A 24345-nucleotide genomic window follows, 5' to 3' on the forward strand; every position below is an offset into this window, starting at 1 on the left:
CAGCTGGTGTATGTTTACAGACGTCCAGAAATACAATGTGCATGTGTCCTGAAACAGACACAAAACAGGACACACTGGGAGGAAAAAGCGTATTCACGATTGTGATACAGGTGTTCGCAGAGGAAATGACATGCGCGTCTGGCAGTCGAATAGTGCGAGTGCATAAGAGCAAAAGCCGATGGAGAAAGGGCTGGTCTTTTTGGCCTGGGTGTTTACATGGGTTGCCTTGCACTGCTCTCGCCAATCACTCGCCATGAGCCCCAACAAAGCAAGAGTGAGGAAAAAAGTGTCCCTAATTTTTTCCCTCTACTACTGCCCGAGCCTGGTTGGTTCGACCCAAAAACAGGACCCTTGGTGCTTTTATTCGCCCTTCAGACTATTTAAAACACCGCCTGGCTGGCCATCCTCGTGGGCGCAAGCGCCCAGAGAAAAAAAAAACCACACCCTCCTTCCACCTTCTTCATTTCCTCATCCCCGTTTCCACACAAAGCAAAAAGCACATTTCTATATCCACAGCATCGCATTTATCTTTTCTCGTAATCTCTTTCTCAAATAATGGCATCTATGGTAGACAGCTGGGTGGTGGTGGACAAGACCTCTGGCGGCGAGCTGCGGGCCAAGGCCAGCCACGAGTCCCTGTACATTAGCGATTTGTCTGCCAGCAAGCCACGCGTGCATATCCAGAAGACGACAACCAAGAGCCTGGCGCCGGAGCTCATGGACTGGATCAACAACTCGGCGCAGGAGCTGCCTGTGGCCGAGCGCAACCCGTCGACCACCAGCTCGTACAAGACAAACTCGAGCTCGGTCAACCGCCGCACAATGCGCAGGTCGAGCATTCACGGGACGGGGGGTTTTGGCGGGCTGCAGCGCAGTGACGACTGCTACAATGACGGCATGTTTGTTGTCAAGGTATTGGAGGTCAGGCAGGTGGGAGCAAACAAGCGTAAGTAAAAGTGGCAGTTACCAAAGCAGTTGAGCGAGGGTTGTGTGTGTGTTTTTTTGTTCGTAACTGCTAACCGGTATTTTCCATGTAGCCATGAACTTGCAGTGCGTGGCACAGGTGGGCGACGAGAAGTTTGCGATAGCGCCGGTGCAGACACAGTGCACGGGCGGCAATGTGTGGGCGGCCAAGATGGACGACACGTTTGTGTTTGACGTATCGCGGCAGTTCACATTCAACCTGGCGGTGCTGGGGACGCACGTGGCGCCGGTGCGTCGGCACCCGACGATATCGCGGATAACAATGAGTAAGCTGCATCTGGGGTCGCAGGTCAGCGTGGCGACCACGCAGACGGTGAAGTCCAAGAAGCGCATCTCGGGGCTGTTCTCCAAGATGTTCCGCAACAAGCACATAGCCAATGACCCGGTGTACGCCGGCAACAAGTCGCGGGTGTCTCTTTCGCCCAGCACGACGTTCCTGCAGGACGACGTGCTTCTGGAAGAGGCGACGGACGAAAGCGGCCGGCCGCTTGAAATCCAAAGACACTCGGTGTACTCGCCCACCAGCTCCACCAGCGACTTCAGCCAGGCACCCGAGAGCTCGCGGTTCTCTGGGTATTTCCCACGGGCGCGCGCCAACACCACAGCAACCGAAGCGTCGGTGTTCCGGCCGCGGCTGCGCACATTCTCCAATGCCTCGCAGATCACGCCGCAGTCCCTGGGCGAGGTCTTCCTGGACTTCCGCGTCGATAGGCGCGAGAAGCGCCGCACCACGCTGACTTTGCCTGCAGTCAACCAGGCGCAGGAGGCGATGCGCGGCGGCAACCACGTCGAGGTGCAGGTGCTGCTGGAGTACGGCATTCTGGTCAACGAGACGTACGAGGAGCGGCTGGCCAGGCAGCAGCAGGAGCGCATCAGCGAGGAGCGCATGATGCAGCAGCGCCGCAGGCAAGAGACCGAGATGCAGTGGGAAAAGGCAGACCGTGACGACCGGCAGCCCAGGCTGCGCGGGTTTGTCAGCGTGTTCACCCGCAGCGGGCGCATCTCCACGTGGAAGCGGTACTGGGCGGTGCTCAGCAGCGCGCGCATCGAGCTCTTCGACAATGAGAAGGAGCACGAGCCGGTGACAGCCATCCCGCTGTTCCATCTGCATGACGCCGGGGTGCCCGAAACCGACCTGGTCAATCTGGGGCCGACGGGCATTGAGCTGCGGCTGTCGCCTTTGGCCATGACCGACAGGCATAGAAGGCAGAGCGCACACCCGCGCCAGTCCGACGCCATGGAGGCGACGCTGCGGGACATTAACGTGAACGACCTGGACGACGACGACGCGGCGCTGGTGCAGTACTGCGACTGGCAGTGCCGCGTGTACATTCTTTTGGGGTCGCTGCCGGACCGCGACCTGTGGCTGCACGAGCTGCGCAATGTGACGGTCCCCAGCGCCGAGTTTGCGCGGTTCCGCGCCCGCCAGCGCCGCCAGTGGCGCAACCAGGAGCTCAGCCTGGCGGCCGAGCAGCTACGGCGCATAGGCAGAAACCTGCAGGTGGTCCATGGCCAGGCCATGCCCGGTCTGTCGGAGCAGGAGACTCTGTCGGCCAAGCAGGCGTTCCTGGAGAGCATCGGGAGGACCTCGGCCCGGGTCGTGTCGATGTCGGGCATCTGCGGCGAGTTTGGCGGCAACACCCTGACCAATGCGCCGTTCGCCCCGCGCCTGGTCAACCTGACCGTGCGCAAGCCCAGCGGCTCGCAGCGGCTGCCGCTGCCGGCCGCGCTGTGCAGCGACGCGTTCCCGCGCATCCCCAGCCCGCCGCCGCAGAAGAAGATGCGGGCCAGGCGCGACAGCAGTGAGCTCGGGCTGCCGGGCACCGCTGTCGCCAAGGACCGCAATGTCAGCGGCGGCAGCACCGTCATCCAGGTCATGGGCACCGCCAAGGAGCGCCGCCAGGGGACCGTCAGCCGCCGCTTCCTGTTTGTGTGGAGCGTCAACGACCTGTGAACATGTATTACTCTTTCTTCTTATCCCACTTGTTTTAGCGCATTAAAGTAATTTTTTTTCTCCCAAGTCTCATGGTGCCAGCGGCTCGATCCCACCGCTTTGGCACGCCTCGGCATACGCAGCACGCACGTTTTTGGTCATGCCCGCCGACCGCGACAGCTTGGCCTTGTACAGCCGGCGGTCGTCCTCCATGGTGACGCCCAGCCGGCACACGTGCTGCCCGGCGACCCATTTCCACGACCGGCTGGCGCCGAAGAAGCACACCAGCGCGACACTGTCGGCATGGCGGTCCTTGTGGACTTCCTCAGGAACCCTGGGGCTTTTGGGGTCGACGATCTCAGCCGGGAACCACGGATACGACGCCATCTTTGCCCACACCAGCGTGCCCGGCCGGTACTCGACGTCCTGCTCCATTGCCTGCGCATGGCGAGTCTTGGCGCGCTTCGCCGGAGCTGCCATCTCAACGGGCAGCGAGGATTCGTGTGGGCGCTTTTGCGTCTTGCCCGAGTCCTTGCGCAGCCGCGTGGTGATGACGTTGATGTCGTCGGGCACTGCCGAGTCGGGCGTCTGGCGGCGCGCGCGGCTGCTGCGGCGGATGTCGGGCGGCGGCACCGACAGCTGCTCGAACAGAGTCAGCCGCCGCGCGTCTTCAGCATCGTCGGCCGGCTCGGCTACCCAGGCCCATCCGCGCATATTCTTGGGCGGTTTGCCGTCGGCGTGTCCGTTCGTCGGCGCTGCTTTGCTGGTCCCGTTTGTCATCGGCGCTGCTTCTTCTTCGGCCTTTGTGCGGCTGCGCGACCGCGTCATTGGCAGGTCTGCCTGGACCACTGCCTGGCTGCCATTATCGGCTGCAGGTGAAGGCTCCTTGGGACTCGCTTCTGCTGGTGCCAGGGCCTTGCTGTCTGTGTCGGCCTGCAGCGGGCTGGGCGGCTCCGGCACGCGGCTGTTGAGGGCAAAAATGTCCATGTCGATATCAACCAGCATGCGCCCGGTCTTTGGGTCGATCGGCAGCCGCTCGATCTGCCGCCTTGCCTCGCCCATCAGCCGCTCAATGTGCTTTTTGACGCGCACGGCCAGCCGGAAGTAGTACGTGCCGGGCTTATTGTACGTCGTGCAGTTATTGACTACCAGCAAAAGGTCGCGCTCAAACTCGTCCATGCCACAGTACTCGAACTCGTCCAGCTTCTGCCGCATGGTGCCGAAATCCATGGGCTGGTGGATCAGCGACAGGTAGTCGGGGGCCTCGTCGGTGCTGACCGGGCGGCTCAGCACGCCGCGCGGGTCACGCTTGTCAATCAGCTCGTCAATGACCGACCTCATGATTGGCGTCAGTGGATCAATCGCCTGCTGCAGATAGTCGGTCTGCAGGCGCGTGCGCTTGAGCTTCTCGCGCTCGCGCCTCCGCACGCTCTCGACCAGCAGCCGCACGCGCTCCAGGTCCGTGCGCAGCCGCCGCACAAACGCCTGGCGCTGGCCCTCGGCCATCTCCAGTGCCCGCTGCTGCGTAGCCGACGCTGTCCACGGCTCCAGATGCAGCCGCTTCAGCAGCGGCGCGCCGTGCCGCATCGCGCGCTTCAATGCCCAGTACCGCGCCACCTGCCCCACCAGCTGCGGCCGCTGCGCAAGCCCCGACCGCGCAGTGGCCAGTTTGCGCAGCACCTGCCCATACACATGTGCATTCAGCACCGGGCGGTCCGGATTATACACCGCCATCGTCAGCCGCAGCGACGCATCGGTGCTGCCACGGCTGGCCGCCTGGAACTGCCGCGTGGTTTCCGCTGTCGGCGAGCGCAGCAGCTCGGTGCTGGTGGGCGGCCATGCCGTGGCAGGCGAGCTGTGGCCGTTGGCTGCCCGCGCCAGGCTGGCCGAGGCCGAGGAGAGCGCGCGGCGCTGGCTGATGGCTTTGAGGGGCGCTGCCAGGTCGATTTGCGCGCGGTGGCTGGCTGGCGTGTGCTTCTCGCAATATGCACGGAACACCGGCTCGCCCGTGAGCCGATCCTGCTTGACGATCATGGCGAGCCGGGCCTTGCGCGCGCACGTGGCATGGAAGGCCGTCACGCACTGCCGGTGGGCGCACTGGATGCACGCGCCCTGCTTGCGGTGGCACAGGTGGCAGTACAGGCGCCAGCGAGACCGCGGGATCTGGTCCACCGAGTCGATCGGCTCCATGTAGACGGTGTTGGCTATGCCCACCTCGGGGATCCACAGCGCACACAGCAGGTGCGCCCACTTGTTGGCTGTGGTCTTCTTGAATGCCCCGCCGCGCTGCGGACAGAACATGCACGCGACGGCCTTGTCAGGCGCCAGCATGCACCGTCGGCACAGCCACTGGCCCTCGGGGATATACGGCACTCCGTAGCAGTCCTGGTGGACCGCCAGATTGCAGCCGTCGCAGAACACAATTGCGTTTGTGTTGTCGCACTCCTCCTCGCCGCAGATCGCACACGCCGCGTCCTCGGCTGGCAGCTGCTCCTGGTGCTGCGCCGAGATTGCCTTCTGCGCGTCCTTGGTCAGGTCAAACCACTCCTTCTCCAGCCCGTCCACAATCGTCTCCAGTACATTCGCCGACACATCTGACGCGACTCCGCTCTCGGCTCGTTCCCGGTTCGCTTGCCGCAGCCACTCGCGGTCAATGTCCTCCAGGTCGTACTCAACCATCTCTGCCAGATCTGTCTCCGTCAGCTCGACGTTGCGGATATAGTGCGCTGACGGCCGTTCAAACTCTGCCGGCCGGTACTGACCCGCCTGTCCTTCCAGCTTCCGCACCTGCGCCGACGGCAGCGCCAGCACCGGCTTCTTCGGCGCCAGCACCACCACCGACGACTGTGGCGTGCCAGAAAACGACCCCGCTCCCTTGCCGCGTCCCAATGCGACCGGCGGCGACTGCGGCGGGTTCGGGTCGTTGAACAGCAGCTTGATCGTCAGGCTGCTGGGCTCCGTCGTCTGCGGCACCGGCGTGCTGGCCACCGACGACTGCCCCGACGACTCTGCCCGTCGGAACTGCACTAGCAGCGGTGCGTCCTCTGCCAAATCAGGAAAGAACTCCCGGTAGCTGCGCTCCTCCCGCGGCTTGTCGAGTATTGCTGGTGGGCTCTGCGCGCGCACCGGTGTCGCTGTCTCGCTGTCATTGGGGAGCCCTGCCGTCAGTGCCAGCAGCGAGGCTGCCAGTTTGCGCTTGCGCGGCACGTGATCTTGCGCTGCCTTCAGCGCCCGTGCGCTGTCGCTGACCGTCGCCTCGTCGCTGGCTGAGATTAGCTCCGGTACCACTCGCCTCCGCTTGCGTGGTTGGTCGTCTACATTTGGCTGGTCGGCGCTGCGCAGGCTGTGCCGCAACCGTTCCCCAGCTCTGCCCCTGAACGCTCAGCTTCTGACGACTCAGCTTCCGATGACTCAGCCTCCGATGACTCCGCCGACCCGACGAATTCCGCATCGTCCGAATCCTCGGGAATTGCTCCCAAGGGTGGAAGCTCCTCGATCTCTTCCTCAGCCACAGCCTCGCCCTCTTGCTCGCCATCTGACGTTGATCCAGACGTCTCCGAGCCGCTGGCCTCCTCTTCCTCTTCCTCCTCTTCCTCCTCCTCCATGACCTCGCTGTCTGATGTCTCTTCGGCCACCTGTAGCTCGACGCTAACCTCCTCCGTTTCTTCTCTCTCATCCTCCTCCTCATCCTCCTCCTCATCCTCCTCCTCATCCTCCTCCTCCTCTTCCGAGGTTCCCGATTCGCTTTCAGCCTCTTGGTCGTCCGAATCATCAGGGTCGTCCTCCTCCACCTCCATGGCTTCTGCTGTTTGCGCCTGTACGACAGTATCCTCTTCTGACGACTCTGTTTCCTCTTCAGATTCGCTTTCTACCTCTTCGGTGGCCTCTACTTCGCCGCTGGATTCATCCTCCTCCTCCTCCTCCTCCTCCTCTTCAGAGTCTGTGGTTTCTTCGACTTCCTCTTCGACTTCTTCTTCGACCTCCTCCTCAGCTTCCTCGGTTTCTTGTTGCTCGACCCCGGTCTCTTCCTCGGAAGACTCTGATTCGGACTCTTCTTCCGATTCAGGCTCCTCGCCTGAAGATCCCTCAATCTCGCCTATATCAACCACGACCGCTGGCTGCTCCTCTTCTTCCTCTTCAGACGACGACTCTGCACTCTCAGAGGCTTCAGCTAATGCGTCCACCTCCATGCCTTCGCTCTCCGTCTCCTCCTCTACCTCTGCGCCCGGATCGCTCTCTACTTCATCCCCGCTGCCTTCCGCTGCCTCCTCGTCTGTGCATGCGTCGCTGCCTAGTCCGCTTGTGCAGTCCTCCGACCCTGCGCTGCCCGACGCGCTTTGCTCTGGCCGCTCTAAGTCGTCTGTATCTTGTGTGCTCATTCCTGCCCTCGCAAGAAAAACAAAAGGGTTGAAGCGTCTCCTCGCGGACTGTGTAGGGGGACCTAAATATGCGTATGATTAAATAACGGAAGTCGCGCTTTATTTAATTTTGTCCAAGGCAGTTGGTGCCTACCTGTATGCGAATAAAAACGTGTTCCCAGTGTGGTTTGCCTGTGCTTGTTAAATGCGCTGAATTTTCCCCTTTGTGTGCGTCCACTATGCAATGTTGCGTGCAGAATGTGCGTATGGAGGGAGGCTGAACAGAGTAGGACGCCAGAGACAGGTAAACAAGTACAAACGTGTCTATACGCCGCGCCCCGCCTGCGCGTTAAACAAAATAATAAACCCTTTGCAATAACACTTCCAACCATATGGGCTCCTCACGGATTAGCTGATCTTGCAATCACAGGACCAGTATCCCAGCCCAGCTTTGCCAAGTTCCCTTCATGTTCACGAAAAAAAAAAAAAAAAAGAAATCTATTTTTTCCCAGCGCCTCGCCGGTTGACCTTGCCTGAGGACCGACCCGTCCGCCTGCGTCTTGCCTGGAACAACAGCAACCTCCGAACCCGAGTCGCTTTTCCCCGCGCCCATCTGCACATGCGCCGGCAATGGCTTTATTTGCGAGTACGCAAACGTGCCCACAAACACCATCGCGCAGCCGGCAATCATGCCGCTATTTACAGTATTCTTGAACAGCACAACCGACAGCACCAGGCTCACCAGCTTGCGCAGATTCAGCACTACATTGAGCGTCAGCGACGACGACATCGACGTCAATCTATGCACCCCCGACACGCACACCAGCTGCGACAGAATATTCGCCACCAGCGACACCCACAGGCCCGGCACTGAAACATCTGGGCACACCGCTCCTACGCCCGGCAGTGTCGCCAGGCTGACCGGCTGCGACCTGCTCAGCGCTCGCACCTTGTGCCATGATATCGCGCCCTAAAAATCACAAACATCGGCAGTGCCAGCGCATGGTTGTAGAACAGGCCCTCTTGCCAGTGTTTGCCGTACTTTTTGTACGTCGTCTCCTGGTACAGCCCCAGCATGGCCGCCAGGAACACGCCCATGGTCAATAGCGCAATCCCTATCAACGACTCATCCGCTCCTTCCGCATCGTGCTGTGTGACGCTTGCCAATGTCGCCACCACCACTCCCACCGACACCATTAGCACAGCGACCACCTGCTTCACCGGATACCGCTTGCCCATCACCACGTACCCGCACGCCATATTCGCCATCAGCCCGCTCGACCGGAACACAATATGCAATGGAATCGAGATCCGGTACCCCAGCGCAATGTTGTTCAGAACCGAAACCAAGAAATACAGCCCCACCATCACCGCCCACCGTCGCAAGGGCACCCGCCGCGCCCGCAGTCGCGGCAAGAACGACCGAGCTGGCACGTATACGTACGACGGCAGTCCAATCAGCGTGATGAACAGGAATTGCGCAAACGTTATCAGGTTGCCGCTCTTCGGCACCTCCCGCACAAGGTGCTCCAGCGCAAACACGTTCGAGCAGCACCCGCCGAATATAAAGCCCAAGCACCGACAGCCACCCGCTGGCTATAAACGCTGTTAATTCCATGCGCAGAATGTGTAGTGTACAATTATGAAATATTACAGAAGCAGGCTGTGGAGTAAAGAATAAGGTGCTTTTCACAAAAGGTCTATTAAAAAATCGTCGCTGGAGTGGAGAGGGATGTATGAGAAGCTGGAATACTCTTCCCCCTGGTTCGCCCCCTGATCGGGCCAGGAAAGGAAATCCGTGCTGTGACGTGGCGACCCTGGTTCGCAGAGAGGGAGTGGAATCCAGTGATCGTGGATTTACCGCCCATGTCCGATTAAGCATGTGACCTCATTGCCACCAGTTTGGAGTGGTATACAGATACACAGGGTATCGGGCTGCCTATTAATTAAAAATCGGCGCTCTGCCAGAAATCAGCTAATTTCAGTCCAAGTATGCAGAAAGGAAATGTGTAGGCATTATTGGATCCGGGTACTGTGCGTCTAGGGCAATAAGCGCTACAATGCGACACAATCTACATACATGCTAGGCGAATACTTCGTGCTGCCTTGTAGTACACGCCCCCCCATCCTGGATCTCCATCCCTCCCGAAACCTCTGCAGCTATCACCTGGTATTCTCAAATGGCCTGGCACGGTGAACCTTGAATGCTGTATTAATACACAGTGTTTGACAGCTCTGGCCAGCGAATTGGAACAGCTGCAGATCACGCCTGGGAGACGCAAAAAACCAGAGACACCCGATGGGTATCTGCATACAACCTGTTTTCTCAAACAATAGGCTAGTGTTGCTGCGGGAGAGTATGTGTGTACATGTCAAAACAGAACAAGGTGCTCTGCAGCTTTATACCACCGTATCCCTCTTCCCAGATCCCCAATCTCCGTCTGCTGTTGCTTCCCCATCTCGACATATCCTGATACGTACCAACGATTACCGAAAAGGAATAGTGGTTGCACACTGTGGTCAGGGTTAGTAAGGTGTCAGCTCTTTTCTTTGACAGGAAAGAGGTGAATTTATGACAGTGCGGAAGGAAAACATTGTGGTCATGGCATGATGACATGCATATGCCTTGTGACCACATTGGCTTTCGAGAGGGTGGATGAGTGGTGGGCATACAGCAAAAACACCAGCCCTGTTTTTCCTCCTCTGACATGGGCGCATTCAATTTGTCCCTAATTTTTCTTGGCCGCTGCCACTGCCCCCTTTCCTTTATTCAGGGATTCTCTTTGGACGCAAGGTACAAAAGGTCTGCATCTCGCAGGACCCACTGCCGCCCAAAAAGCAGCTTAAAAAATAGGCGCACATCTTGAACCTTTTTCCCATTCACTATATCTTTTTTTCTCCCACTATCCTAGTTCATTACAGGATATTAAGCTTTTTCGCACTGTTGCTTTATGTTCTTATAGCTTCCCTATTATTTTCCTCCAGCAAACGCCATGGCGCAGAAAATGCAGCCAACCGCGCCCTATGAGGCCAACTACAGCTACCAGGGAATGAACAACGTCAACGTTATCAACGGGAGCGTGCCAAACATCATCTCTGAGGCAAGCGGCTTGATGGGCAATGCGCAGCAGCAGAAACGCCGAGACCCAGAGCCAGGTATCGGCCACCAGCAGCAGCACCATCACTATGCCGCACAGCCAGTCCGCCCGCCAGCCCCGCCACTGCCGCCCGTGGGGCAGCAGCACGGATATCCAGCATATGGAGGCCAGTATCACGGTGACCCCTGGCCCGCCGCAGCGCCCGCCCCCACAGCAATACCAATACAATAACCACCAGGGGTATGGCCCGGATGGAGGGCCGGTGTCGAGTGCACAGGGGTCCGAGTACGGCGAATACGCAGGCAATGGTCGTCCGCCGCAGGTTAACCGCTACGGAACGTATCCGCGTCCAATTCTGAGGCCGCCTACTGGCCCGGCATTCCACCCGCCACCAATGAATCCCAGGCCCCCCACCCATGGCCCAGGGTCGGCCTCCGATGGGGCCAGGTCGTCCGCCCATGGGGCTTGGCCGGCCACCTGATGCCCCAGGGCCGGCCCACCAATGGGGCCTGGTCGCCCACCCCCCAGCGCCGCGGGCAGCGGCTACTATTCCGGCAGCTCCGAGTATAGCTCTGACTCTGACTATCCGGTAGCCCGGCCACCGATGCACAGGAAGCAAGGTGGATTCGTCGGTGCCCTCAAAGGAAGCTGATGGAGCACCTTAGCTACGCCGACCTCGTCCCTATTGTGGGCACTATTGGGACCTTCGCTTACCACAAACTTCGGAGCCGCAATAAGCGAGATAATGCCCAGTACCAGAAACCCTCGTGGATGAACCATGTCGAAAACGCCGCGTTCATCTACACTGCCTACGACTTTGTCAAGGGCCCTGGAGGCTCTACCTCTTCCAACAGCCAGCGCCCGGCACAAGGCCCACGCCCGCCTGGCGGTGGTGGGGGATGAACTGGACAAGCATTCTGGCTACAGCCATCGGTGCCAACCGTCCTCAAATGTACGGCGGATTCCACCCGTACTCCGCAGCCAGACAAGGGCACCCTGGCCATGCATAAAATCATAAGCAGTCTGTTCAAAAAGGCCACCTCGCGTGACGCGGCTGTGGACAGCAATGGGCCCATTTCGCTGGACGACTTTGACAGGTCCTGCGCCATTGACAAGCGCACTGCCGAGTACTACCACAGCCTACTTTTTGGTCCGCAGGCAGACCTGAGCAAAGCTACAGCGCAGATGCTGGGCGGTGCAGCAGCAATCCAGGCACTCCGGTCCGAGCCCCAGGTGCAGGAGGCGCTGAAGACAGCTGTGAAGCAGGGACATGCAAACAAGATACCAAAGGACCTCAATCATGAGCATGTCGTGCTGGGAGTCGCCATGTCCGAAGCCGACCAGCTGATGCAGAGAAAGTCCACCGTTGTGCATCTTTCGCCTGACGACACACTCTTCAACTATTGCGAGGATCGCCATTGCCTCAGTCATCCAGATCAAAATGGACGAGGAGAAAACCATGGGGATGGGCTCCGAGACACTGCAGGGCCACCAGGAGGATGGAAACCACCAGAGACGAAGAAAGCCACATCGCCGGCATAGCGCAGCCGAGCAAACACCCGGCGGGGCAAGGCTACTTGGCCACCACTGGGCAGATGAGCGAGGCTGTGTCCTACAACAATCCATCCAAATCACGAGCAGTATCAGCACCAGCAGCACCAGTACCAGTACCAGCACAGTCAGCAGCGCTATCAGCAACATCAGCAGCATCCACAGCATCCACAGCAGCAGCTACAGTCGCAGCCACAGCCACAGCCACAGCCACAGCCACAGCCACAGCCAGCACCGCGTCGTAACACAAACTACTACTGATACTACCCGTACTAAATCTGTTCTACATGTCATCACCACCACAAAATTGTAAAACTATATTATAGCGATATAGCTATCTGTATTACATGTGTGTTAACTCTTCCAACGGGGTTTGCACAAAGAATATTATAAAAGTACAAAGCCGCACCTTCCTCTAGCACATCACCAAGTCGCAGCGGCATACTGGGCACACTGCGTTGGTAGTCAGCCATGGATCAATGCAAGGCACATGGAAAATGTGTTCGCATGGCATCCTCCGCACCATGCACTCACTGCCAATCTTCTCCAGACATACGGGACACTCTGCCTGCCTGCACACTCCAATCTGGGTTGCCGGAAATTCCCGCTCAATGTCCTCCGCCATGAATACCCGTACAATGTGCTTGCGGAGTGGAGCTACCATTGGCGCCCTCCACCGACGAACCCGCAGCCGGGGCCAAATCTCAATGTGGTAAAAGTAGAAGAATATTGCTGTGCAAAACAGCTAGCCCGCAGACAACACCCTGCAGCTATCGATGCCTTAATCACTATGCTGGGTCCCGACATGCGACTGCACAAGAGGGCGTCTGTCTAGATTGCGAAAGTGGTAAAAGTATATTTGAAAAAGAGACATAAAGAGAGAGAGCAGAGAAGCAGAGAAGCAAGCGCCTTACGAGTCCAGCAGGTATTGTGCTGCACAACTTGGTTGGCGTGCTTATTGGCATGCCTGTCACCTGCTCTCACAGAGATGCATTAACCGTCGTTAGAATTTTTGCTCCTGGGAACCGGCAAAGTCGGATGCGAAAAGAAAAGTGAAAATGAGAATCCCCCGCTTTCGTGCTGCGCGATTGTCAGGATCGCACGCTCTAAATAGGCGTGTGGAGACGAAATAGAACACTGGCTGTGTGAACGGGCCGGGGGAGTGAGGGGGATGAGAAAAAGAGCGATTGACTTTGCCATCTGGCAGATGATCGTCCACAGCAGCAAATCAGTTCGGGACAGCGACCCTTCTGACCTCATTATGGAATGGGCATTGCCTCACACTCGTCATAGTAATGGGCTGTGAGCTCCTTGCTTGACTCAAACTTCTCGCCGCAGCAAACGCAGTTCGTAGGTAGGGTAGGGCATGATGTATTAGTGATTAGAGGAAAGTATCAACTGAGTAATGTAACAAGAGGGAAATAGAAGAGCTGAAGAAGCAACTTGCCAGTCTGGATGGCTCCTGCGTTCCGCATGCGTTTTATATGCAGAGGCTGTCCACAGCTAGGACCGGCTTGATGCAGACAGCCACACCAATCACCGGTCCAGACGGTCCAGTTTGGCTTCTTTTTTTTTTTTTTTTTTTTTTTTTTTTTTTCGCTTCTAGGCAACGCTGATGTCCGCTCTAATAATAGGGCGATAAATATCACAGGACAATGCAATGGCGTCTAAACTGCCCAACCAACAACCCAACCAAGCTGCGGCAGGGATGTATGTCCCGCAATTGCTTGGAATAAAAAAGAACGGTGCTGCTGGTGACTATACAGATATCAACAGTACATCAGCAGAAGCCGAAGTTCTTTGGGAGTCTGCAGACTCCTTGGCACATCCAAGGCATGGGACCTAGTTCCACTCATAGCTGTGTACTTCATGCACGACCCTATGCGGAATCCCAGGGCCATGGCCATGACTAAGGCTTATCCGGCAGCGGATCTTGGGATGATCTGCAGCAGCCAAGACAACCCTCCGCTCCGCGACTATGTACTCCTGCTAGAGCATAAATAGCATACCCTCGCCCTCTGAACTGTACAGTCCAGCTCCTGGTTCCAGCACATCCATTATTATTCGTTCCACATTTGTATAAAATACAAACTACCACTAGCTGATGAGTGACGACCATGAAAACCACGATAAGCATGACGGGCACGACAAAAACGCCTCATCAAATGGCCACATCAACAACAAGCACCTTGGGCAGGTCGCCGCTGTATCCATCGCAGCAAGTTATCGGTTTCATCATCATTATAATGCTGATACTGCTTCTTGTTCGCTGGATTCAGCAGCGGCGGAAAAAGAAACACCAGCAGCAGCCAGCAACAACAGCAACCAGCAACCTGAGACCAAGCCGGAAGAGCAAGTGTAAATGACTATTGAATAAACATAGAGTCGCCAATGAATGTGCAGAAACCTTTGTATAGATTGTTTGCGTCTTCTGCTATTGCTGCTCTAATATTGCAAAACAGCATCCTATACGTTGTAATAGCTTTTGGAGTGCTGCCATTTCTCTTCTCTCAGCTACATCTTTACTTATCTTTACCTGTATATAAGATTTTATAGTCCAAAAGTGTCCAGCCGTTTGCTGGACTGTTTTTAGATGGCCTGAAATGGTTCATGCTCTTTTGGCCCTCACGGCGAATGTGTCAAACAATACTGACTAGCAGCCGAGCTCAGCATCGCAAGCAAAGCAGTTCTAGTAACTAATATTGCTCATCTGTAAAGCAGGGGTCTTCAAGGTACTGGAGGCATTTTGTAGACATTTGCAAAGATGGTGCTGGGACCCTGTACTCCCTGCCGAAGCACTTCCCTAATGTCCCTGAAGTTCCAACAATTGCTATTACGAGAAATAGATACTAGTGCATGGAAGGGGAGGCTATAAAAGTGTTAAGGCTTGGTTGCGCACCGATCGATAGGCGGCGGTGCAACACCCCAGCTATTAATGCCAATATATGTGACGTACACCATGATGATAACGCCAACGGTGCCCAAGGTGGCATCCTTGATCTTGACCCACTGGCTGGTGGAGGTTTTGTAATGCAGGGCGGTCGGGAAGATGAAGCTGAGCGGAGTGCACGAGAATGCACCGATGATAGCAATGAAGTTATCGAACTGGTCAGCGCCAAACACGGCCACCATAGCAATCAGAAAGACTGTTCCGGCGCGGAACAGGTTTTTCTGCCACTTCACATACGGGTCGCCCTTGCCAGAGCCAGCAAATAGGTTGGCCTCAACAGATACGGACAGCGGGGAACAGTTGCAAAGGAACAGATAGACATGATGGCCAGCGAGTAGAACAGCTGGACACAGATTGTGCCCCACGAGCCGCTGGGCAGACTCAAAAGAACGACAGTCTCGACTTCCTCGCCAAATGCCATATACGACAGTGAGCCAACAAGCACACACACGCACACACATACACAGAGTGCAGAAGTCAGGACCATGGGGAACTTGTCCTGGTGTGTCATGCTGTCGAGCACGGGGATCACCAGAGTCACGCCTTCGTATGCGAAGACAGCCGTGCCAATCAGTAGCGGGAACCGCACTGGGTTGAACTGCACAACATCGGCAATTCCGTGCTCCGACACAGTCAGGATATCGTAGAACAGGACGTATCCGAGCCCGACTACAATAAACAGATTGGCAGCCAGAGCGAATGGCGCCAGTTTCTTGATCTTGCGCACCCACGACAGCGGAATGTAGGCAAGGAGCTGGATAAGAACCCAGAAGCTGGGCGAAAAGTCAAAGCGGCACTTTGTCAGGACATTCCAAAGGTCCCTCATATTTGTGGCAATAAAGATTGTGTAGGCTGAGCAGAACCCAAGCTGTGCTGCGACAATCGACACAGTAATAAAGCTGCGCATCCACGGGCCATACAGCTTGTTGCCAAGGTCACTGTAGCTGCCGCCGACCTTTCAGATACACATCCGCCAGCAATATCATGCAGTGCCAGGCATACCACGCAACAAACGTCATTACAAACGCCGACGCTAGCAGGCCGCCATTGGAAAACGCCTTAGGCAGCACGAGAACCCCGGTGCCCACAAACGCCTTGACCAGCAAGAAAAACGCCTTCCGACTGGACGCCGTCGCATGGATGTCTCTAGCCGACCGCTGGCGTGCCAGCAGCGGTGCTTCCTCGCCCTCTTCCTCCTCATCGTCTTCGTCGCTAGGATAATCACCTCCAGCGAAATGGCCGTACAGGCCGATGAAGTCGACAAAGCTGTCGGTAAGCATATCCACCTGTCTGCCCTCGCGCTCGGCACGGTCCTGCACAAAGTGCCTGCGCATTCCACCGGGCGCTCTCAATTGGCTGCGCAGACACGCCTAGGTCCCAATCGGAATCCGACGCCATGCCCGAGAACGACCCGCGGCGCTTGCCCCGCACAGACTGTGTCGGCGAATGCTTCTTCTGCCACTTGTAGATGCCATGGGTGATATCGCCTGACGGCAAAGTCAGCGGGTCAACCACCTCCCGAGCATCCTCCGCCTCATCGTCGTTGATATCGCCGGCATAGCCGCCCTCGTCATCCTCCAGCTCTGTTCGCAGCTGGCTGGTGGCACCTATCGACCCCCGCGCGCTGCTCGCAACAGAGTCTCTCGCCCTCGTCACCAAGTGCCGCCGCAGCCGCCGTGCGGTCTCGTTGGCATCGAGACGAGCCGGACTGGAGCCAAGCCGCGCGGAGGCTGCGTCAGAGTCGCCGGCATCGCTGCTGGCGCTGTGTGCGTTGTTATCGTCCAGATGGGAAGTGCGCGGTAGGGAGGAGGGGACAGAGGTGGCGAGTTTTTCAGTCGCCCTGGCCATGCTCACCGACCCACGGATACTCAAGGGCGTGGACTTGCCGCCACTGCCGCTGCCTCCGAGCTGGGCGATTGCGCGGTAGCCGGTTGTCGCTGTCGGACTGGTGGTCGGACGTCTTTGGGCTTAGACATAATAATACAACTGAATGCTGCTGTCTAAATTTGGGGGGGGTAAAAAGAAGTAGAGATTATCTAAAGGCTTATTGGGCGGGTCAAGGAAAGAGAAAAAGGACCAGCAAACAGTCACTTGAGCTTGGACAGGGATACGTAAACTAAATCGAGCTGGCGCAGCATTGTGCGCATATCCGACTCGGACAAATCCCTGGACCGAACCGTATCTGAACCACCTGCGGGCTCCCTCAGCACCTCGTCCTGCCACACCCTCGACATCGTAAACAGCGCAGCGCTCACCGTGGCAAAGCTCTCCGGCTCAGGGCTCCGCGCCAGCAGCTCCACGCACTGTGCTGCAAGGCTTGAGACCTGAGCCGTCAGTGCTCCAATCGCCTGTGCTCCGTCGCCTGGCGACTTCACCGAGTCAGTCTGCAGCTTCTGCGGTAGTGACGTAGGCGTACCAGGCGGGCTCTTTGGTGACACACTTGCCGAGCCGCCTGACCCGCATCTGCTGCAGTGTGCTGCTTGTATATCGCTTACGCGCCTGAAGCATTGCACTCGTCGGCTTGCTGCTGCTGCTGCTGCTGGCCCGGGCACGACTGGTGGTTTCTGCCATATTCCTGCACCGACCTGCCTCCTAGCGGGTCGCCGTCAATAATCCGCAACCCAATTGCATCGTCATTGACCAGATTCCACGAGTCGTCCTCCCAAACCGTATACTGTTCAGCAATCTTGCTTGCCGTGCCTCTCGTCTGCCTGCCCCGCAGGTACCCGGCCTGCAGCGCCAACCGCTGGACTGGCAGCAGGTTTGTCTGCACCAGCGCCTGCACCGGCACCTTATTCACGATCGCTCGTCGGATCCATGATCGGTGATATTACAGCTGCGTGTGCTGGCAGCGGCGTGTTGGGAAACATTGGAGTACGCTCCAGCACATCCTGCCCAGGTTGCGGCAGTGGCGGTATGTGCAGGAGCGTCGTTAGGCAATCGGCGTAATCGCCTTGCATCAGATCCTGCCGATTCGCTAATAGCAGCGTCACGCCGATCCAATCCACAAGCCCCAGCATCCCCGACACATTATCGGCCAACATGATATCCCACAGCGCCATCACATCCGACAGATGTGCAAACTCGCGACTGAAAAGAAGCCGGTACCACCGAATCCCGAATAGCTGGGGTTCAATACTAAGCTCCTGCAGATGTCCGGCCAGCTCAGGGTCCACAAGCGCAATCCGCTCCATCAGGCGCTGACACTGTGAGATTATTGGCGCGTCTATGCTGCTGCGCCGCCGCGCATTGACTGCCCGCAGCCCAGGCGATACCATGCTGGGCGACTGGAACCACACAGTGCAGATGCGCATCAGCCGCGCAAACATCGCATACGCGTCATGCTCCACATACCGCACATCCACCACGCGGCTGATCCCACAGCTCTCCTTCCTCCACACTGTCAGCCTCCACTGCCATCAGAATTAGCGCCAATAGCTCATGCATGCCCTGTCTGTACTGCAGTGAGTTGTGTACCTTGGCATGCACAAACAGCACATCTCCAATCATCTTCTGCACGCGCGCCGGATCGGAAATATCGCCTGGTCTGGGAAGGTCCTCGTAACGTCCTGCATTATCAGTGTGCGCAGCTCCTGGTCGCGATGGTACTTTTGCCACGGGACTGTCTTCGTCCAGCGACAGCGGGTTCATCCGCTCCCAGTCGACATCTTTCCCTTCTGTCGCCAGTTCGCCTGGGTCGACTATGTATTTGGACCGCAGCTGCGATGTAGTTTTGCCGCTCGCGGTCCATTGCCATTGTCCACACCTGTGGGCACTCGTCAGCGCCAAAGCTCTCTATTGGCAGTATGTCAAGATAGGCACGCCACCGCAAGGACCGCAAAGGGAGTCGGGTCGAGTAGGGTAACGTGCGGAGGTTCTCGGTTGACAGCAACGTCAGCCGCTTCAGGTCTTCCCAGTCCTTTGTCAGCTTGTCCATTCGGGCCGAAATTCGAAGAAGAAAAAAGCACAAGCAAAATGAAAAAGTGGAAAGTGAGGGAAACCTGGGCTGGCTCTTGTGCTGACAGCGACACAAAGTGGTCACTCTTCTAGATCACCGATAGTTTTGTTCGTGGCGGTGGTTAATTTATTAACCTTGCTCAGCTGATCCGCACCTGTACCAGGCTGTGAGCATGTATGTTTGAAAAAAAAAAAAGAGGTTATATGAGAGCTGCGACTGTCCTGCCTGAGTGCCGGCATATTTGAACAGCACTCCAATAGGTAAATGGAACCTGTATTTCCCATCCTGACCCTCCTTCATATCACCATGACGAATGTGAATCCACCATAGGTAATACAGCATATTCGGAAGATCGAAACACATTTATATTCTTACATGTAAGATATATTTAGAATATTCAAATATGATATGTGAATACTTTAAGCACGTAGGCACATCCCGCCGGGCGCACAAAACTCTCCATCGCGGCAGTCGCCCGAGGAGCTGCAGGAAGCGGGGATAGAGCACTGCCCTTTGATATCGCAGGCTTCATTGCCAGAGCACTCTGAATTCGATGTGCATCCAAGCACGGTCGAGACAGCAGCCAGAAGCAGGACGGAGATGTATTTCATGGCAAGTAATTTGTGACAATGGTGGAAAGCGACTGAGAGAAAGACTGAAGATGTCGGAGAAAGCTACTGTCCTTCGACAGAGTCTTCTTTTATACACAACCGTGGCCCCTCGGCACCCTCAACGCCTCCTTCATCGTATGTTCAAATAGAAGCGCCACTATGTCTTCTAAGCTTCTAGATTTCCACATGCCATATTGACCAAAACATCGAGCTCGCCACTCTTTTCGCACAGCGTTCTGAACACTCCGCCCTCCGCCTGAATCAGCTCCGCCGGAGTGCCAAACTCCTCCACCCTGCCATTCTCGAGCACAAGAACCCGGTCATAGTCAATAATAGTGCGCAAGCGATGTGCAATGCACAGAATAGTCGAGCTCTTGAATTCTGCTCCGCGGATAGTGCGCTGCATGGTCTCGTCGGTCTCGAAATCAACTGATGCCGTAGCCTCGTCCATCAAAATGACCTTGGACCGACGTGTCAGTGTGCGTGCCAAAGCCACCAGCTGGCGCTGGCCCAGTGACAGATTCTGTCCATCACTCATGATCTCGTCGTCAAGAGAATCAAATACAGCGATGCCTCGATCCCCTGCCGACTCATGGGTCGTTTTGAGCAGAAGCGTACGCTTGAGTGCGTCGAGCAGGATCTCGTCCGGGTACTCGCCAAAGGGATCCAGGTTGAACCTGATCGTGCCATTGAATAGAACTGGGTCCTGGGGTACAATCGTGATGTTCTGGCGCAAGTCCTCAAGCCCGATTTTGGATATGTCCACACCGTCAATCAAGACCTGCCCACTGGTAGCTTCAACAAACCGCAGAAGCGACAGCGACAATGTCGACTTGCCAGCACCTGTACGTCCAACAATGCCGATTTTCTCGCCAGCACGAATGCTGAAACTCAGCCGGTGCAGCACAGGTTCGTTCGCAAAATACCCAGCGACCAGATCTCTGACCTCAATCTCGCCTCTAAGCGGCCAACCTGAGCAAGGCTTGTTCCCCACAGACGATTTGGACGGCGCCTCCTGGTCGATTTCCAAGTACTGTCCGACTCTCTCGACTGCATTGAGGGAGAGCTCCAAGTTGCTGTACCTGCGGATAACGCTCAGTGACTCCATCCAGAAGCTGACTGCGTAGATGAGCACAAACCCAGCCAGCCCGCTACTGAAATACTCGATTTTCCACAGAATCATCACTGTCGCAGCGCATCCAACCAGCGAGCTTGTCGTGCCCATGCGCGATCCGAGCCACCGCCGTGTCGCCCGGAACACAAAATCCGCTTGTGTGTGCTCTGTATACCGTATCATGATCTCCTCCATGTATGCGTCGCGCATGCCAAATGCGCGGATTGACGCGACGCCCTGGATCAACTCGCTATATAGAGACAGCAGTGGGGCGAACATCGTGGACTCGAGACGTTTGACTTCACGCTGTGACTGCATGAACCGCCACGTGAATTGCGAGTACAAGAACAGCACGCATACGCCGACGACTGCGAATAGTGGGACCGTGGTCGATATCACGATCAATGTAGTGAATGCGATGATGAAGGCGCGAATGAAGTAGAACGCAATCTCACCGATATCCTCGTCAATCATGTAAAAGTCCTTGGAGAACCGTGCCAAGGTGCGGCCGATTGGCGTGGTATCCATGAAACGCGGGGTGGCATAGATTACGGCGCGCAAGAGTTGCTCGTGCAGAATCACTGAGGCGCGCAGGCTGCCGGTGTAGATCAGCAGCATGGTGGTGGCCACAAGCACCGAAGAGAGTAGACTGATTGACAAATACACAATCAGCCATATGTACTGAGAGGAGCCACCGCCGGGGGTCTTGTCAGACCCGACCTTTTGCGCCAGGTAGTAATCCTTGTATGTGCCAAGCAGCTGCGCAATTGTGATCAGGAACAGCCAACTGGACACAAACGACCAACTACCACTAGCACTCAAATACCTGCGCCATACGTCAACCTTAACCATGCCGCGCATCCGCTCCTCGTCTTTAATGAGCCGACCAACTGGTAGCGAACTGCAGAGCGCACCATCTCGGCCCGGTGTTGCAGTAGCACTAAGCAATGCACGCTGCTCGTTGTACTCGTCTTCGGCAACAGGGTCATCGAGTCCTGCCTGCCGCACATTTGACATATCATCAGTCGATAACTCAGAATCTGACAACTCCTCCACAGCCACTATCTGAGACACCTCAAGCGGTGAACCTTGGGCAATAATTTCGCCGCTGCGCATCATCACGATGTACTGGCAGTGCGGCAGACACATAGCCATATGATGCGTTACCAGAATGCGCGTTCTGCCGTGCATCATTGGGCTCTGGCTCAGCAGACACTCGTGCAGAATATGCCTGCCTGTATGTGAGTCTACCGCAGATAAACAGTCGTCAATTAGCAGAATTTTGCATGACGAATACACAGCACGCGCCAATGCCACACGCTGCTTCTGTCCGCCAGACAGAGTAATTCCGCGCTCACCGATCTCGGTCAGATCCCCAGCACTGAATATGCGCAGATCGGGCTTCAGCCCACACATGCGTAGCGTCTCCTCATATCTCGACTGGTCATATGGACTCCCAAACAACACATTGTCTCGGATGGTGGCGTTGCGCAGCCAGGCCTCTTGGGACACGTATGCAACGCTGTGCAGCGACCAGTCGGACGATACAGGAATAAGAACTTTGCCATGCACCAGAGTCATCTCGCCGATGAGTGCTGACAACAACGACGACTTGCCACTGCCTGTTGGTCCACCAATAACCGTGAGTTTGCCCAGTGGAAACCGTACATTGAGATTGCGCAGCACAAACTTCTGGGCACTGGCGTCGCTGCTGGTATCAAGTAAGCCTTGTGGCTCTCCACGCGGTGAGTCGCTCTCGTCAGCAAGGTGCCATACAAGCTCTGCGCCATCGAATCCGATATCGCTGCCTTGTGGATCTACTCTCTCGGCAACTGGCTGCACCTCTTCCTCATCTAAATACGCCTCTATGCGTTTAAGAGAGACATAGACCGTGATTGCCTCGGAAGCTGCGCTAGGCAGCCACGACACCGAGCGCTGCAGAATCTTGAACACAGCAATTGTGGTAAACGTGGTTTCGCCGTCCAGTTGCCCGCCCAGACTGTATGCCAGCAGCATGACGAAGATGATGAAAGGCAGTGTGCTTTCAGTCCACAGATTGAGCAGGGTCCAGATCTTGGCGCGCTGCCACAGTGTAGCCAGCTGCTTTGTGCGCTTTTCGCCAACGATCTGGATAAACTTGGTGCCCCACCCAAACAACTTGACTGAGGAGATTCCGCGCACAACCTCACTGACAATTGCCAGCCGCGCATCGTTAAACAGTCCAAGCTCAGCCTCAATGTTCTTTGCGCGCACCATCAGCTGCTTGCCCACAGCCATGACTACGAAAATCAGCGATGTACCGACCAGACCGCCAATGCCCATCAGGCTGTACATGTAGGCGCATCCAATGATAAGCTGGGTAGGGCAGACCAGGACTGTGTTCCAGATTGCTGGCGCCTTGCTTAGTCTGCTGATGTCCGCAGTCAAGATATTATATACTCGGCCATCGGTTGACTCTTTGCCGCCAAACTTGCCCTCCGTATCTGGCTGTGTAAACGATTCCTTGGCGCGCCGACGCAGTGTCTTGTTGGACAGCTTTTCCACCAGCACATTACACATGTACATGACCAGCGACCGCGAGTGCCACTGTTGCTGCTGCTCGACCACGGTGCCCAAGATGCTGGTCAGCAGCATCATTGCCGCCAGAAAGTACCCAAACCGCAATCCGATCGACCGATCTTCTGAGTATTCGTCAATGAACCGCAAAACGCGCTGCATCAGATACGGCTGGATATAGTCAGAGATAGTGCCATAGAGATTCAGAGCAATTTGCACCAAAATCTCGAACCGAAAAACCGAGATGAGCTGCAATCCTAGCGAATATTCTCGTACCTGCTGGCCACGCGCAATGTATCTCTGTTGTGCAAACTGGACATGGTAGCGGTCCGGCTGCACGTACAGATCGCTAGGCATTGCCTGACGCTCAAGGCACTTTTCAATGAACGGGGTCATCCAGCGGAACATCATGTTAGACAGGATCGAGCTGCGCAGCTCGGGTGACTCCTGGCGCACGTTGATTTTGCCAGTGAGTCGGCGTACACCTGAATAATGACCGTCGCGCAAATGTGCTGGTATAGCGTCACTCATATAATCCAGCTGCGGCAACGGATGCACTATTAGCAGTAGCACGATAATCAGCGCATTTACCAGTGTTTTTGCATGCAGCGCTGCGGCCACAGCGCTCAGCCCGACGCCCCAAATCGGCGTGCGCCACTGCGTGCGAACAAAGAAGCCAAAGTACATCTCGACAAGGCAGCAGCAGAACTGGACGGCTACGAACCCGAACACTATTCCGCTGAACAGACCACGGTAGTTGGACATGCCGCTTCTCAGGTACTTGGCCCACTGCCGAGTGGCGAGCAAGGCAACCACCAGCCATCCAATGCCTAGTACTGCCGATTCGATGCCAGCTGCCTCCATCCCCTGAATGCCGGCCTGGCTCAGCAGTAGCATCACGACAAGCGGCCCAATCCAGACACGGTTGTCAGCAACACCTGCGCTCTGGGTAGATGACGGCTTGCCGGTGCGCAGGATCGTGCCAGGTCGAGCAAAATCGCCGACGCACAAGCTAACGAGCAGAAACGACAACGGCACGACCCCTTCGAAAACAGTCCTGCGAATGCATGCGTTGCCCTCCCAATCCCAGTCCCAGAACCAAGGATGATCGATGCCGCAAATGTCAAAGGACTCCATTATTTTTCCCCTTTAATCTTTTGGCTTTTCTGAAAAGGAGCTCAAAAACTTGAAAGTCAGAGAAATGAAGGCAGCTTTAGGACTGGCATAGACAT

General features: G+C 56.4%; 12 protein-coding genes across 12 annotated transcripts; 4 read left to right on the plus strand and 8 right to left on the minus strand.

Annotated features, from left to right (window-relative positions):
* Positions 1-379: 379 nt before the first annotated feature.
* On the plus strand, positions 380-2973 carry DL89DRAFT_119529 (uncharacterized protein). The gene is made up of 2 exons (XM_040883188.1): positions 380-946; positions 1038-2973. The coding sequence occupies exons 1-2, from the start codon at positions 556-558 to the stop codon at positions 2936-2938; spliced, it is 2292 nt and encodes a 763-aa protein (XP_040744591.1). The 5' UTR covers positions 380-555; the 3' UTR covers positions 2939-2973.
* DL89DRAFT_266107 (uncharacterized protein) lies at positions 2936-4542 on the minus strand. The gene has a single exon (XM_040886961.1). It carries the CDS (start codon positions 4502-4504, stop codon positions 3008-3010), a length of 1497 nt encoding a protein of 498 aa, XP_040744592.1. The 5' UTR covers positions 4505-4542; the 3' UTR covers positions 2936-3007.
* Positions 4543-4653: 111 nt separating this feature from the next.
* On the minus strand, positions 4654-5596 carry DL89DRAFT_274394 (uncharacterized protein; the record flags this gene model as incomplete). Its single annotated transcript, XM_040889181.1, has 2 exons — positions 4654-4716; positions 4946-5596. 2 exons carry the CDS (start codon positions 5594-5596, stop codon positions 4654-4656), a joined length of 714 nt encoding a protein of 237 aa, XP_040744593.1.
* A 317-nt stretch (positions 5597-5913) lies between these two features.
* DL89DRAFT_119552 (uncharacterized protein) lies at positions 5914-7713 on the minus strand. The gene is made up of 2 exons (XM_040883190.1): positions 7430-7713; positions 5914-7358 (listed from the first exon to the last, which is right to left on the minus strand). Exons 1-2 carry the CDS (start codon positions 7665-7667, stop codon positions 6232-6234), a joined length of 1365 nt encoding a protein of 454 aa, XP_040744594.1. The 5' UTR covers positions 7668-7713; the 3' UTR covers positions 5914-6231.
* Positions 7714-7757: 44 nt separating this feature from the next.
* Positions 7758-8865, minus strand: DL89DRAFT_266108 (UAA transporter; the record flags this gene model as incomplete). Its single annotated transcript, XM_040886962.1, has 3 exons — positions 7758-7803; positions 7847-8224; positions 8257-8865. Coding segments are annotated over 3 exons (1017 nt in total), but the record flags the coding sequence as incomplete, so codon positions are not given.
* A 1152-nt stretch (positions 8866-10017) lies between these two features.
* DL89DRAFT_266109 (uncharacterized protein) lies at positions 10018-12329 on the plus strand. Its single transcript, XM_040886963.1, has 8 exons — positions 10018-10431; positions 10631-10712; positions 10734-10799; positions 10863-11001; positions 11022-11265; positions 11287-11731; positions 11784-11982; positions 12012-12329. The coding sequence occupies exons 1-8, from the start codon at positions 10269-10271 to the stop codon at positions 12183-12185; spliced, it is 1512 nt and encodes a 503-aa protein (XP_040744596.1). The 5' UTR covers positions 10018-10268; the 3' UTR covers positions 12186-12329.
* A 509-nt stretch (positions 12330-12838) lies between these two features.
* On the minus strand, positions 12839-13355 carry DL89DRAFT_119642 (uncharacterized protein). Its single transcript, XM_040883191.1, has one exon. It carries the CDS (start codon positions 13182-13184, stop codon positions 12918-12920), a length of 267 nt encoding a protein of 88 aa, XP_040744597.1. The 5' UTR covers positions 13185-13355; the 3' UTR covers positions 12839-12917.
* Positions 13356-13949: 594 nt separating this feature from the next.
* Positions 13950-14453, plus strand: DL89DRAFT_266110 (uncharacterized protein). Its single transcript, XM_040886964.1, has one exon. It carries the CDS (start codon positions 14029-14031, stop codon positions 14284-14286), a length of 258 nt encoding a protein of 85 aa, XP_040744598.1. The 5' UTR covers positions 13950-14028; the 3' UTR covers positions 14287-14453.
* Positions 14454-14738: 285 nt separating this feature from the next.
* Positions 14739-16782, minus strand: DL89DRAFT_266112 (uncharacterized protein; the record flags this gene model as incomplete). The annotated part of the gene is made up of 4 exons (XM_040886965.1): positions 14739-15146; positions 15195-15818; positions 15841-16230; positions 16268-16782. Coding segments are annotated over 4 exons (1572 nt in total), but the record flags the coding sequence as incomplete, so codon positions are not given.
* A 773-nt stretch (positions 16783-17555) lies between these two features.
* On the minus strand, positions 17556-18494 carry DL89DRAFT_313058 (RabGAP/TBC). The gene has a single exon (XM_040891000.1). It carries the CDS (start codon positions 18201-18203, stop codon positions 17667-17669), a length of 537 nt encoding a protein of 178 aa, XP_040744600.1. The 5' UTR covers positions 18204-18494; the 3' UTR covers positions 17556-17666.
* DL89DRAFT_313062 (uncharacterized protein) lies at positions 18265-18856 on the plus strand (the record flags this gene model as incomplete). The annotated part of the gene is made up of 1 exon (XM_040891001.1): positions 18265-18856. A coding segment is annotated over exon 1 (499 nt), but the record flags the coding sequence as incomplete, so codon positions are not given.
* Positions 18857-19244: 388 nt separating this feature from the next.
* Positions 19245-22577, minus strand: DL89DRAFT_266113 (P-loop containing nucleoside triphosphate hydrolase protein). The gene has a single exon (XM_040886966.1). It carries the CDS (start codon positions 22571-22573, stop codon positions 19610-19612), a length of 2964 nt encoding a protein of 987 aa, XP_040744602.1. The 5' UTR covers positions 22574-22577; the 3' UTR covers positions 19245-19609.
* Positions 22578-24345: the final 1768 nt, after the last annotated feature.

This window comes from Linderina pennispora (assembly GCF_002104995.1).
Source record: "Linderina pennispora strain ATCC 12442 chromosome Unknown DL89scaffold_4, whole genome shotgun sequence".
NCBI classification, from domain to species: domain Eukaryota; kingdom Fungi; phylum Kickxellomycota; class Kickxellomycetes; order Kickxellales; family Kickxellaceae; genus Linderina; species Linderina pennispora.